This window comes from Oryctolagus cuniculus, chromosome 9 (assembly GCF_051225735.1).
Source record: "Oryctolagus cuniculus isolate XC-2025 breed Fujian yellow rabbit chromosome 9, ASM5122573v1, whole genome shotgun sequence".
Lineage (NCBI taxonomy): Eukaryota > Metazoa > Chordata > Mammalia > Lagomorpha > Leporidae > Oryctolagus > Oryctolagus cuniculus.
Window position 1 is genome coordinate 110,843,696 of NC_142875.1, and position 13,604 is coordinate 110,857,299.

The 13,604-nt window shown below is 45.1% G+C and overlaps 1 protein-coding gene across 1 annotated transcript in view; it reads right to left on the reverse strand.

Annotated features, from left to right (window-relative positions):
• Positions 1-1,109: 1,109 nt before the first annotated feature.
• The window catches only part of HEBP1 (heme binding protein 1), a 32,137-nt gene continuing 19,642 nt past the window's right edge, over positions 1,110-13,604 (reverse strand). The window contains exon 4 of the mRNA XM_002712658.6: positions 1,110-1,705. Within this exon, the coding sequence (XP_002712704.1) occupies positions 1,534-1,705 (172 nt within the window). The 3' untranslated portion in view covers positions 1,110-1,533. The remainder of the gene's footprint in view (positions 1,706-13,604) is intronic.

Genomic DNA, 13,604 nt, shown 5'->3' on the forward strand with positions numbered 1-13,604 from the left:
GGCATTGTACTTGCCCCTGTAGCAGGGAAAATACTTTTTCTTCTACCTTCTTAAACTTTATGCTGGGGTCTATATACTGAATTGACGTAAAACAGATTCACAGGAGCAGAAGCATAGGAAGTGCCATCTCTGATGGTACCATCCAAGACACAGCAGTATCAGTCTTGCCTGAACTCCAGCAGCAGCCTTTCTTTTTAATTTTTATTTTTTTTAAAATTTATTTATTTTACAGGTAGAGTTGTAGACATACACAGAGAGAGAGAGAGAGAGAGAGAGAGAGAGACAGAGAGAAAGGTCTTCCTTCCGTTGATTCACCCCACAAATGGCCGCTGTGGCTGGTGCTGTGCTGATCCGAAGCCAGGAGCCAGGTGCTTCCTCCTGGTCTCCCATGTGGGTGCAGGGGCCCAAGCACCCGGGCCATCCTCCACTGCCCTCCCGGGCCACAGCAGAGAGCTGGACTGGAAGAGGAGCAGCCCGGACTAGAACCCGGTGCCCATATGGGATGCCGGCGCTGCAGGCAGAGGATTAACCAAGTGAGCCACAGTGCCGGTCCCAGCAGCAGCCTCTTAACTGGTTTCCACATCTCCATTCCTGCCTCCCTTTGCTTAATTTTTTACTTCTTTTTCTTGAGGCAAGATTTTATTTTTTAAAAAAGAGTCATTTATTTATTTGAAAGGCAGAGTTACAGAAGGAGGAAGGGAGGGAGGGAGGGAGTTCCTGCTCAAACTCTTGACTCCAGCTTCCTGCTTACGTGGAGGCAGCAGTGATGGTTCAAATGATTTGGTTCCTGCAACCTACATAGGAGACTGGGACGGAGTTCCAAGTTCCTGGCTTTGGCTTAGCCCAGTCCTGGCCATGACAGGCATTTGGGGTACAAGCCAACTGATGGAAGATCTCTCTTTTTTTCTCTCTGTGTCTCAAAAATTAAATAAATGAAAGTTCATGAAACACCTATATGATGAGAAAACTATGCATGGATTTAAAAGTCTTTGTGCACCAAAATCATCTCATCACTTCCTTCCATTTTTCATGAACTTTTTGAAGTATTCTCATATTATCTACAAGACTGCAGAACCCTGGAAATAACTACACTCAGGATTTGTCTCAGCTGTTTAAGCCAACGATTTTTATTTTTGGTCCCTTTTTTAGACAAATCTCTTGTAAGAATCACATGAAAGATCATGCACAAATCACATTTTCCCTTTAATACCAAAAGTACAAATTCAATATATTTTTTTTTTTAAAAATCAGCTTTTAAATGACCCAGATGACTGAGAAAATGCTGCCCAGGTTTTTCTAGTCAGCCATAGAGTGTTTTAATCAATGAGAATGAAGCTTCCTATCTTGACTGTATTATTTCCAACCATGAGAAAAAGAGCCTCAGTCTATGGGACATGCTGATTTCAGAAAACTGGCAGTCACCGGCGATGAAGGGAAGTGGGTTAGGTGTGGCTGGAACCCGAGAAGCATCTCCCACTCCTGCCCCCAGTAAGACACACAGAAGCTTCCAGCAACTTCCCAGCTCCGAGTCACTTATGTCTTCACGAGCCAGACCTCATTACGACGTCCGTAGGGCTTCATGGGAGGGTCATATCCGGTGCAGAAGTAGATGTCACTCCGGTAGGTGGCAGTGCCCTCCAGGGCAGCACGCAGCTGGGTGGCGTGAGCCACATAATCTGCTTCCTTGGCATAACCACCAAACTGCCTGAGGATACAAGACAAAGGACATGACCTTGAAGAAAGAGGGGATCTTTAAGAGACACCAGGCTGCTCACCACACCTATTACAACAAGCATCCTCAAGTGTGGGTGCATCAGACCTCTCTGAGCCTCAGTCTCTTCATCTGTGAAAATGGGACACAGTTTCTCTTTCCTCTAAAGTTGTGATGATCATTAAAATGCAATAGTGGATGTGAAAAATGCTAATGCAAGGCCTGAAACACAGTAGTCACATGCAAAATGAGCTTCTGGCTCCTTCTTGAAATTTCCTACAGAGATGATAGGCTGACTTTTCCCCAAGGCCACAACTTTCCCCCTTCTGTAGCTCCCTCTGCTGCCCCAGAGCTTCTGTTACCAGTTGAAGGAGGAGGAAGAACAAAGCTGCAGCCAGGGTGGGGCTGGAGTTCAAGGCCCTTCCACAGCAGCAGCTCTAGTGACTCAGCACAACTCAGCCGTCACAAGAGCAGCTTCACGCAAACAGAAGCTCCTGAAGCAGACGTGTGGCCTAGTGTCTAAGGTGCCCGCATCCCACATCGGGTTTCCTGGGCTCAACTCCTGGTTCTGATTCCTGATTCCCTCCTCTTGCTAATACAGACCCCAGGAGCAGGCGACAGCTCAAGTGACTGGCTTCCTGCCGCCCCTGTGGGAGACCTGCATTGAATGGTCCTCTCAGCAGCTGCAGGAATTTGGGGAGTGACCCAGTGGATGGAAGATCTGCTGGTTCCTCTGTCTCTCAAGCACAGAAATAAATAAAATAAAAAACAAAAGCAAAGCAAACACCAGTGCTCCAAGGTTGTCCTGCCTTCACTCGGAAGACTGTAGAGAACTAGAGGACTCTGGAAGATTTATGAGTAAGAATGGTCCTTGAAGAGTTTGAACTTGAAAAATATAAAGAAAATAATCTGCATGCAAAAGGCAAAAGATTTATATGATCTGAAGAGAAACCATCTGTATGTAACAAAAGCCACAGGAAAATATTACTCAGCAATTAAAAATATTTCAGATGAATATTTAATAACATAAACATTCATATTAAGGGAAACTGTGAGATAATATGCCTAATATGCTAGTTAGCATATGTACTTAACATTTAATTTAAAATAATCACTAAAAAAGGTAATTAGAATGCTACTTAGCCTACGAAGATTGTTTTTCAAAATGCTATTCTAAGAATAATATTGCTCATTATAAAATTTAGAAAACAGTGAACCCTATAAAGGAGAAACAAAATAATTTATTATCTACCACACAAAAATAATCTTTCTTATCATTGTGGGATGCCTCCTTTTTTATTTATGGCATGCAAATTTATGTATCTTAAATAATATTTTTTCTGATTATGGAAAGTAGTATGCATTCATGCAGAAAATTTAGAAAAATCCAAAAATTACAGTGAAGAAAATTTTAGATATTCAGATAAACTCACTATTAATGACATCTACTTCCTTGTACTTTTTTATATCTTTTTTAAAAAAGATTTTATTTGTTTATTTGAGAGGGAGAGTTAGAGAGAGAGGGAGAGACAGAGAGAAAGGCCTTCCATCTGCTGGTTCACTCCCCAAATTGCTGCAATGGCTGGAACTGGGCTGATCCAAAGCCAGGACCCAGGGGCTTCTTCCAGGTCTCCCACATGGGTACAGGGGCCCAAGCACTTGGGCCATCTTTCCTTGCTTTCCCAGGCCATCAGCAAGAAGCTGGATTGGAAGAGGAGCAACTGGGACTAGAACCAGCATCCATATGGGATGCTGGTGCCACAGGTAGAGGCTTAGCTCACTATGCCACAGTGCCGGCCCCTAGTTTTTCTTTTTTTTTTTTTTTTTTTCTAAATATAAAAAAAACTTCATCCAGTTGAGATTATATTGTAAAATCATTTTATATCCTGATTTTTCACATAAGGCTTGTTTCATATCACTAAATATTTTTGAACAACAAGACAAAAACAGAAAAACGTGAACCAACAAAGCTCAGGGATCAAGGACGTAGGCAAGGGGGGCCCAACGCAAGCTTGACCCAGATTCCAAAGCAGGGGGTCACCCCTAACGAGCCCTCCTGCTCAGGTCACAGAAGCCATCTTTTCTCAGGAAAGCAGAGAGGTGTTTCCTAAATCAGGTATTTTCCTGGCAGAAGTTGGGCACAGAGAAGCAAAATAGTCTTTTTGTTCAAGATTATTAATCTCTTTCCTGTGTCATCTGCCCCTGTTTCCAAATTTACCCCATTGCCTACCCTAAATATACCACTGTAAATCCGGGTTGTGCTAAAATCTTTATTGGAGTCTGATACATCGCTTTTCCTGATGAGCTTTATGACTCAAACGCCTGCATTTGCATCAGATCAGACCAAATAGTGCATTATTTCTGGTGGAGTTCTCTGAATCACACTTGCCCTTTTGTAAGTGGTTAGTCATGCTAGGCAAGCATTCAGCACGTTCATTACAGGGTGAGCGATGGGAAAACACCCAGGGCTGGACCTGTGAGGGACTGGTTATTCCAATGTCTAGACAGCAACAGAGGAACCCAGATGAGGCTGAGACCAATTTGAATAGAAGTGGATTCTTTAAATATGTTGGAGGAAGATTATAAGGCAGGTGAAGAAAGCTGCGCTCTAGCTTCATTGAGGAGGTTGCTATACCATGTAGCCACATTCCCATGATCCTCCTGAGTCTTCTACAGCATGAATGATGCCAGGATGAACACGTGTACACTGAGCTATGAGAACCTTCCTCACGTGGAACTCCATGAAAATCTTCCCAGAGACCATCATGTACACTGAACCCAGCCCAAACTCCACTTCATTTGTGCATTCCATTAGGGCAATACCCCCTGCCCAACTAAGGGGAGCTCTGAACTGGGGGTGCATTCTTCTCTTCATGGGCTGCCCACCCTCCCTCTGAATGTGTTCTCTTTTCCTTTCTTAGATCCTGTTCCCATCCTTTCACTTTATCTATGGCTCTGCTTTGAATTCTTCTCTCCTGCAGAGATAAGAACCTTGTAATAAAACCATTCTCTGTAACTCTGCCTTTCAAATAAATAGATAAATCTGAAAGAAAAAGAAAGGAAGGAAGAAATAAGGAAAGAAAAGCTATGCCTGTTCCAGTTTCTCAGAACATACATGGGGCCTTGATTCCAGGCCCCTTGCTGATATCCAAGCCCTCAGTGCTCCCTCTCTTATACATATAGCATAGCGTTCACCTGAATCCTACATACATCTTCCCGTCTACTTTCATTCCTTTCTAGGTTATCTATAACACCTAACACAATGTAAATGCTATGCCAATAGCTGTTATACTGTATTGTTTAGGGAATAAAGGCAAGAAAAAAGTCAGTATATGCTCAGTACAGATGTAATTTTTTTTTAAAAAAGTATATTTGATTTGTGGTTGGTTGACTCTATGAATGCAGAGGAATTGACTTTAGTTTCTTTATTCTTTCAATATAGCCTTTCAATTCTTGGACTCCAGAGGTGAGGAGCATGAAGGAAATTAAAAATATCATGATCCCGCTCAATGAACAATTCTCACTTTCCCAATGAGGACTGCTCTCAAACCCTGCTGCATCTTGTAACACAGCTCCTCACCCCTATTCCCAATCTTTATTCTTCATCTGCTTTCTTCTTTCTGCTCCATGATGGCAGGGTTCTGTCAGTTTTTGTCCACTGATGCACCCAGAGCATCTGTCTCAGTGCCTGACACATATCCGACACCTTGGTGAAAGAGACAATTCTAGGGTAGGCAAAGCTTCTCCTTCTGGCTGATGAACCGAAAGGTAACAGTGCTGAATCCTACTAGTGCAGTGAGGGTTTATGTTTAGGTCTGTTTGCCCCCACCTTCACTCACTCATTCATTCCTATCACAAACATCTAAGTACATACTATGGCAACAGTGGTGGGACTAAAACGAATTAACAGGAGCCAAACGGGGAAGGGACCTGCCAGGCAAAGGAGTTGGAACCTGACCCTAGACACAAAACTGAACTTACAAAAGGATTGTAAAGTAGGGGGCTGATGCAATCAAATTGTGTTTTAGGTAGATCCTACTAGTGGCAGTGGAAGGATAGGAGAAATGGCAGAGGATTGAGACACAGAGTCACTAGAAGCCAGGAAAACCAAGTTAGCACTGGTGAAGGCTTGGACAGGGCAGTCATGAGAAGCGACCAGATGTGAAGGGAAATGAAGAGCAGAGGCCTCCTCAAGGCCTCTTGTCAAGCCTCTGGGTCACAGCGTATGCTCCAGCTAGCATAGGGATCACAGCAAGGGTGCAGGTGGGGTGTTACTGATGTGGTCTGTGGATGTGTCAATATTAAGGTACATCTGTGTACAACAACATTTTTGGAAATTTCCCATCTTAACCATTTTTAAAGTTACTATTTATTTTTCATCTGCTTGAAAGGTGGAGGACCAAAGCACTTGACCCATCATCTGCTGCCTTCCAGGATGCATCAGCAGGAAGCTAAATGGGAAGTGGAGAAGCCGGGATTTGAACCAGCATGGATGCAGGCTTTGCAAGTGGTGTTTCACCCACTGCACCACAATGCCTGCCCTTCACACAATTATCAACTGAGCATCAAATGTATTTCTGATACTGTGAAAATATCCTAAGACTTGGGAAAGAACTGGAGTCAGAGAGACATTGATTTGGTAGAGATGGATCTGGTGGCAGAAACTTGGGAGTCCCCAGAGAGTAGGTTCTGCTGTTAGGTAGGAAGATAGAAATTAGCCTATGTGTGTGAAGGGTGCCTAAGGAAAACAAAGCATCCATGGAAAGGAGTGTAGCAGGTTCCAGCAGCCTTCACATTGGAAGCAGGCCAGTATTTTATACTACAAAGTCCTCCATACCCAGTAACTTTATAAGAGGTCCCAGCCTTCTCCCCAAGGAAGGCGCACCAGGAGAATCCTCTCTGCCAGGTGCCAAGAGGGCTACCTAGTCTGATAACATTGGGTAATAAAAACAGGAGGAATTTTACCTATTTCATACTCAATATATCCTTTGTCCAGGAGAAGTGGGTGGCAGGGAAGGAGAAATGGAGGGAAAACCTGGACCCCACATCCTTAAAAATCCCAGTCTAAATGTGGACTGGACACTGTCTCAGAACTGTCTGGAGAAGTGCCCAACCTTTCTGGGGGATGCCACCTTGTTTACCACTACTCTCAGCCCACGTCTGAAATTCTTTTCCTAGGGGAAGACAAGAATTCCTGTTCCAGCCATCTCCTGTAACCCTGGCACATGGTAAGGAATGATGTGAGGCCCATCTGTTGTGCAAATAGGGCCAGATGTTGTTATGCTCCTGGGAACTCTAATGCCCAACTGGGGGGTGGAGAGAGAGGACTAAGCAGGGGACTCCTAGAAGGACCTATCGGAGAAGTAAAAGGAGACCCAGCAGAGAGCGACAGGGTGAGGGTCACAATTCACTACTGGAGAACCCCCTATTCTTTTTAAAGTTTTTAATAGCTTGTGTTTTTTTCATAAATTTTTATTTATTTTCATTTTATCTGAAAGGTAAAGAGGGAGAGAGAGAGAGAGAGAGAGAGAGAAAGAGAGAGAGGGAAATATCTTCTACCAGCTGGTTCCTCAAATGCCCATGCTAGCCAGGGCTAGGCTGGGGTTGAAGCCAGGAGCCTGGAATTCCATCCAGGTCTCCTATGTGGGTGGCAGGGATCCAAGTATTTGAGCCGTCACCTGCTGTCTCCCAGGGTGCACATTAGCAGAAGCTTGACTTGGAAGCAGAGCTGGGACTCAAAGACTCAAACGCATGCACTTTGATATGGGATGTGAGTGTCACAAGAGGTGTCTTAATCACTGCACCAAACTCCTGCGTCATCCTCATTCTTTGTATTTATTTCCAGGCAGACTGAAATATTTGCAATTAAGGTAAGAACGTCCCTGTTGTTTCATCAAGGAAGCATTTTATTTTTTAAAAAAATCTGGGAGAGAGAGAATCCAAGAGAGCTCCTATCCTCTGGTTCACTCCCCAGATAGTTACAAAAGCTAGGGCTAGGCCAGGCAGAAGCCCAGAGCTGGAAACTCAAGCCAAGTCTCCCATATGAGTGGCAGGAACTTAACTACTTGAATATCACCACTGCCTCCTAAGGTCTGCATTAGCAGGAAGCTGGAGTTAGGAGTGGGAGCTGAGAATCAAACCCAGGCATTCTAATGTGAGACTTGGCAAGTTTGAATCACCAAGCTAAAGGTCCAGCCCATCATGGAAGGATTTTACTAGAAAATGAACAAAGCTGGGTGGGCGATGGAAATGTTAGGTAGAAGTTAGAAATTAGCCTATGTGTGTGTGAAAGGGCCTGAGGAAATTGATATCCACAGCAATCCAGCATCTGCACTGCACTTCAAAGTCCTGCCCAGACCCTGGTAACCTTCCAGGTGATCCCAGCCCTTCCCCCAAGTTCTCTCTCCTCAGCACCAAATGGGTTACCTGGCTGATAAACATCTTTCCTCCTGGGCAGGCACCCCAGGGGAAAGCCCCTTGGCCTGGTGCAGCAAGACTCCCTCTGGCTGATAACAAACTTGGGAAGGAGTTTCCTAATTTACACCCAACAAACCCTCTGTCCTGGAGAAGGGGAGGGCGTAAAGAGACTCCCTTAAAAACTAGGAGTCTCCGCTGGGCCGCCAGCCTGCCTGTCAGGGGTATTCTCTCCATTTAACCATGTAACCTCGGCACTCCACCTCTGCCCCTTCCATTCTGACGGATGCCCTGTCCCAGTAAAACCTTGTTACTTTGCTCTCTGTCTCAGGCCTAAATTCTTGAGTGAAGACAAGAACCCCACGACTTCTCTGCTCATTTAGCCCAGTTCACGCTAATTCCAATTACCGAACTGCACAAAAATGCCTACCAGGAACTCAGCCCCAGAGTATGAAGGAAGCCCAGCTCTAGGGGCACTCAGCCATGATCCTGGACAGGTGGCTTCCCTCCTCCCTGCCCTGGCTTCCTGTCTGCACAGGGAGAATGACACAGTGCCCCAGCTCTCCCAGTTCAAAAGCGTGTCTGAGTGTGAGTTCAGGAATGCTCATAAAGTGCTTTGAGCTCCTGAAAGGAGATAAACACAAAGCATAGACTTTACTTTTGTAAGTCTGTTAATAAGTCTCTAACTCCCTCTCTTCAAAGAAGCTCTCCTCCAGGGCATTATATTTTATCTCAGCCAGTGCCAAAACGAAGAATCAGGTTACCATGGGAACAAAGGAATCAAACATAAGCGTGCCCTGGATTCCCGAAACACAAAGGGAGCTGACTGCAAAGGGCTGGAGGAGTTAGGGTGGGAGGAAGATGACGCTGCATTAGTAAGACTTGGCTAACCAAGGAGGGAGGCTCTGGTCCAAGGAGGCCAAAAATCATGTGTTATCTTTTAGGGAGTGTCTGGTGCAGGCAAGCTGTGAAGAAGAAAGAGAAATAGAGTGCCTCTGGGCTTGTCTAAAACTTTAACACTCAACAGGTCAATGCACGGTGGCAGAGAATTGGCTGGGCATGCAGCTGTGTGCAAGGTAAAGGGAATATCAGAGTAGGAACTGTCCCAGCCACAGCCATTGTTTTTTAAGCATCTTTCTAGATGCTGGCAATGAACAACGTGACAAAATTCCTGGCCTCCCAGAGCTCCCAACAAGCAGAGTAGGGGATGCGGTGTTGAGAGGAGCTGGATGAGGATGAACAAAGGTCTGGAGGGGATGCAGGTGGAGAGGGGACCTGTTGAGAGGTAGTGGGAGCTGGTGGGTGGGATGCTCTGAGATCAGATGGACAGTCAGAGGGGGCTGTGTTGTGGGGGAAGTAAATACCAAGACCTGGCATTTTTAGTAGGCTTTACTGTCTGGTATGCTATCAGGGACCCAAAGTCCACTCACCACCCTCCTTGTGGGAATGGAATGCTTCATTACTATCTTGGGTGTTGGTACAAACCCAATGTGTGCTGAGGTTGGGGCAGCCCTGAGGCCCACAACCAGGGCTAATCAGCCTCTGAGGAGGATCAGTTTCTTTTTTTTCCTTTAAAAAATTTTTTTTTACTTATTTATTTTCATTTTATTTGAAAGAGAGACAGAGGAAAATCTTCAAACCACTGGTTCATTCCCCAAATATCCTCAATAGTCAAAGCCAAGTTGGGCTGAAGCCAGGAACCAGGAACTCAATCTGGTCTCCCATACAAGTGGCAGGGACCCACGTACTTGAGCCACCACCTGTTGCCTCCCAGGGTGCCCATTAGCAGAAAGCTGGATTGGAAGAAAAGCAAGAACTCCAACCCAGCCATTCTGGTATCGTACGCATGTGTCTTAACTGAGGTGCCAAATGCCCAGCAGAAGGCTCAGTTTCTGAGAAGAGGGGAGGTGACATAATTCGTGCTGTGCTTTAAGGCTAGTGGAGATAAAATAATGATTTGGAGGGAGCACTGGAAACCAACCAGTCGGTCACAGCAGTTGCTAGGTAAGTGGTGATGAAGACCTGTGGCAGAGTTGACAGGAAGGAAGGGACAATGGGGAGATGACAGGACCAGGCCAAGAATTAGGTGTAGAAGTTGCAAAAGTCAGGACCACGTGGGAGCTGAGTGGGACTTCTGGAAAATCAGAGAACACAGATAGGCTCCAGGTTTGGGAGGATCTGAGTTCTGCTTGGGACACACTGATGTGGAAGATGCTTGCGGAGCCTTCTCTGGTGCTGCCTCCTGGGGAGCTGGCAATGTGAGGCTGCCGCTTGGAGAAAAGGCAGCCCTCAGTGTGCTGACTTGGGCATCACCCATGCCGATGTGGTGATGGAAGCCCCTTGCAAGGATGAGTTTGCAAAAGGCTTGTGGGACAACTGGGGAAAATGAAATGAAATGGCGATTGATTAGGTTTAAGATATACAACCTTTCCACTGGCAAAGCTTTTGGAGGTGGCTTAAAAATTGATTAGAAGCACTCAATCAATATTTGCCAAACAGAACCAGACATTCTGCCTCAGCAGAATTGTCACATGTCTCTCCAGGTGGGGTTGGAATCCCTCTAGGGCAAGGACTTCATTGCCTGGTCATGTGTCCAGTTGTGTCAGATACCTTCTGTCACAATGCTTTTATTTTTCAGTAGATACACTCCTCCCTGGAGCTGGTGTTGCAGTGAATCGAGTTAAGCCACTGTCTGTGATACCAGCGTCCCGTATGAGAACCAGTTCAAGTCCTGGCTACTCCACTTTGAATCCAGTTCTCTGCTAACATACCTGGGAAAGCAGTGGAAGATGGCCCAAGTACCTGGGTCTCTACCACCCATGCAGGAACCTGGATGTAGTTCCTGGCTCCTGGCTTTGGCCTGGCCTGGTCCTGGTTGTTGCGGTCATTTGGGGAGTGAACCAGAGGATGGAAGATCAACTCTTTCTCTGACTCTCTCTCTGTAATGCTGCCTTTCAAATGTTCAAATAAATAAATGAATCTTTAAAAAGTAAGAAAGAAACATTCTTCCCTATACCTTCAATCCATGGATACCAGTTCTTATCTTGAAAAACACAGTATCTTGTGTAAGTATCTTGGGACATTTACTTTTTGCCTGTTTGCCTCCAGAATGTGTCACCCATTTCAGCAGACAGAGACTTTGTTCTCTGTTCTATCTTCAGCACCTGCACAATTCCTTGGGAAAGAGTAAATGAGCAATGAATTCATTGTTTTTTGAATGAATGGAGGAAGGAATGAGCAAATGACATTGCCTTTGTGTTTACATTGAGTTTGATGATATCAGTCATTCAAGGGAGCCAGACAGCAGTCAAGGTAGGGCGTGACCAAGAGGTGAGGGACAGTGGAAGCTATGAAAAGGGACCAGGTTCTTACGGGGAGAGAGAGAAGGGCAGGAGGCACAACATACCTGAGCCTTCTTTCACTTCTTACTGAGTATCTACCAGACTCTAGCCAAAGGTCCTGCCCTCAGGAAGCATGAATTCCAGCAGAGGAGAGGGAAACAAATAAGTAGACAAGCAGATAAACAATACAGCTGAAAATGAGTGATGCAAAGAAAACAAAGCAGGATGAGGGAGCAAACAGAGTATTATTTTTGATAGAATGGCCAAGCAAGGCCCTTTTAAATTGAAGTGAAGGAGCAAAACAAGGAGTTGCTGAGTCAGACCCAGTCTTGGGCCCAGTTCCCTGTGGCTACTATTGAGTGTTAGAATTGTCCAGGAGCCTGAGCCAACCCTGCTCTGTAGAGCTCCTTAGTGGTTCTATGGGGACCACCCAAGAGCTTAGGGGACAGGCTCTTTCTTCCAAACTTCTCTTCCAGTTTAGACAGAGCTTCCCAAGTGCTAGTGGCCTCCACTGGGGCCTGGTCATTTACAGGGAGAAATAACATCAACAACCCCAGATGCCGAGAGCTGACCATATGCACAGCTTCAATGACCCTTAGAACAATGCCTTTTAAGTCTTATTTTATAGATGAGAAAACTATGGCTCAGAAAGATTAGACAAATTGCCAAAAGTCAGAAAACTCATTTATCATTTGAGTTGAGGTTCAGATCAAATGTATCTGTCGTAGTTTTGACTTTTTCATTGTTAATTCTTTTTTTTTTTTTAATTTTTTTTTTATTTTATTTTTGACAGGCAGAGTGGACAGTGAGAGAGAGAGAGACAGAGAGAGAAAGGTCTTCCTTTGCCGTTGGTTCACCCTCCAATGGCCGCCGCTGCAGCCGGCGCACCGCGCTGATCCGATGGCAGGAGCCAGGAGCCAGGTGCTTTTCCTGGTCTCCCATGGGGTGCAGGGCCCAAGCACCTGGGCCATCCTCCACTGCACTCCCTGGCCATAGCAGAGAGCTGGCCTGGAAGAGGGGCAACCGGGACAGAATCCGGTGCCCCGACCGGGACTAGAACCCGGTGTGCCGGCGCCGCAAGGTGGAGGATTAGCCTATTGAGCCACGGCGCCGGCTCCATTGTTAATTCTAATAAGTTTCTGAAATTCAGAGGGAGATGAAATCAAGAAGGGGAGACTAAGCTAAGATTTATGGAGCATCTATCTTGTATCTAGCATTGTGTAGGCATTTACAGATCTTATCATATTTCATCCTCACAGCAAACCTATGAGCAATGAACTTTTACCATCATCTCAAAGATAAGGAAACTGAGCACAGCAAGGCTCAGCACGGTGTCATCTAACCCACTTTTGGTGGGAATGCAAACTGGTCAAGCCACTATGGAAATCAGTCTGGAGATTCCTCAGAAACCTGAATATAACCCAGCCATCCCACTCCTTGGAATTTACCCAAAGGAGTTTAAATTGACAAACAAAAAAGCGGTCTGCACCCTAATGTTTATTGCAGCACAATTCACAATAGCCAAGACCTGGAACCAACCTAAATGCCCATCAACGGTAGACTGGATAAAGAAATTATGGGATATGTATTCTTTAGAATACTATACCGCAGTAAGAAACAATGAAATCCAGTCATTTGCAACAAAATGGAGGAATCTGGAACACATCATGCTGAGTGAAGTAAGCCAGTCCCAAAGGGACAAATACCATATGTTCTCCCTGACGGTGACAACTGACTGAACACCAAAAAGGAAACCTCCTGAAGTGAAATGGACACTATGAGAAATGGTGACTTGATCAGCATAGCCCTGACTGTTAATGGACAACTTAATACATTATCCCTCCTAGTATTTTTTTTTGTCTGTTCTACTTAATATGACTGGTTTAATTCTGCAATTATCACACAGTTATTCTTAAGTGTTGAAAATTAACTGAAATGTGATCCCTGATAAACATAAGAGTGGGAATAAGAGAGGGAAGAGATGTATAACTTGGGGCATGCTCGGGCTGACTTGCCCCAATTGGTAGAGTTGGAAACATACCAGGGGATTCCAGTTCAATCCCATCAAGGTGGCATGTGCCAATGCCATCTCACTATTCCAAGTGATCAATTTCAGTTCACAATTGATCATAATGAAA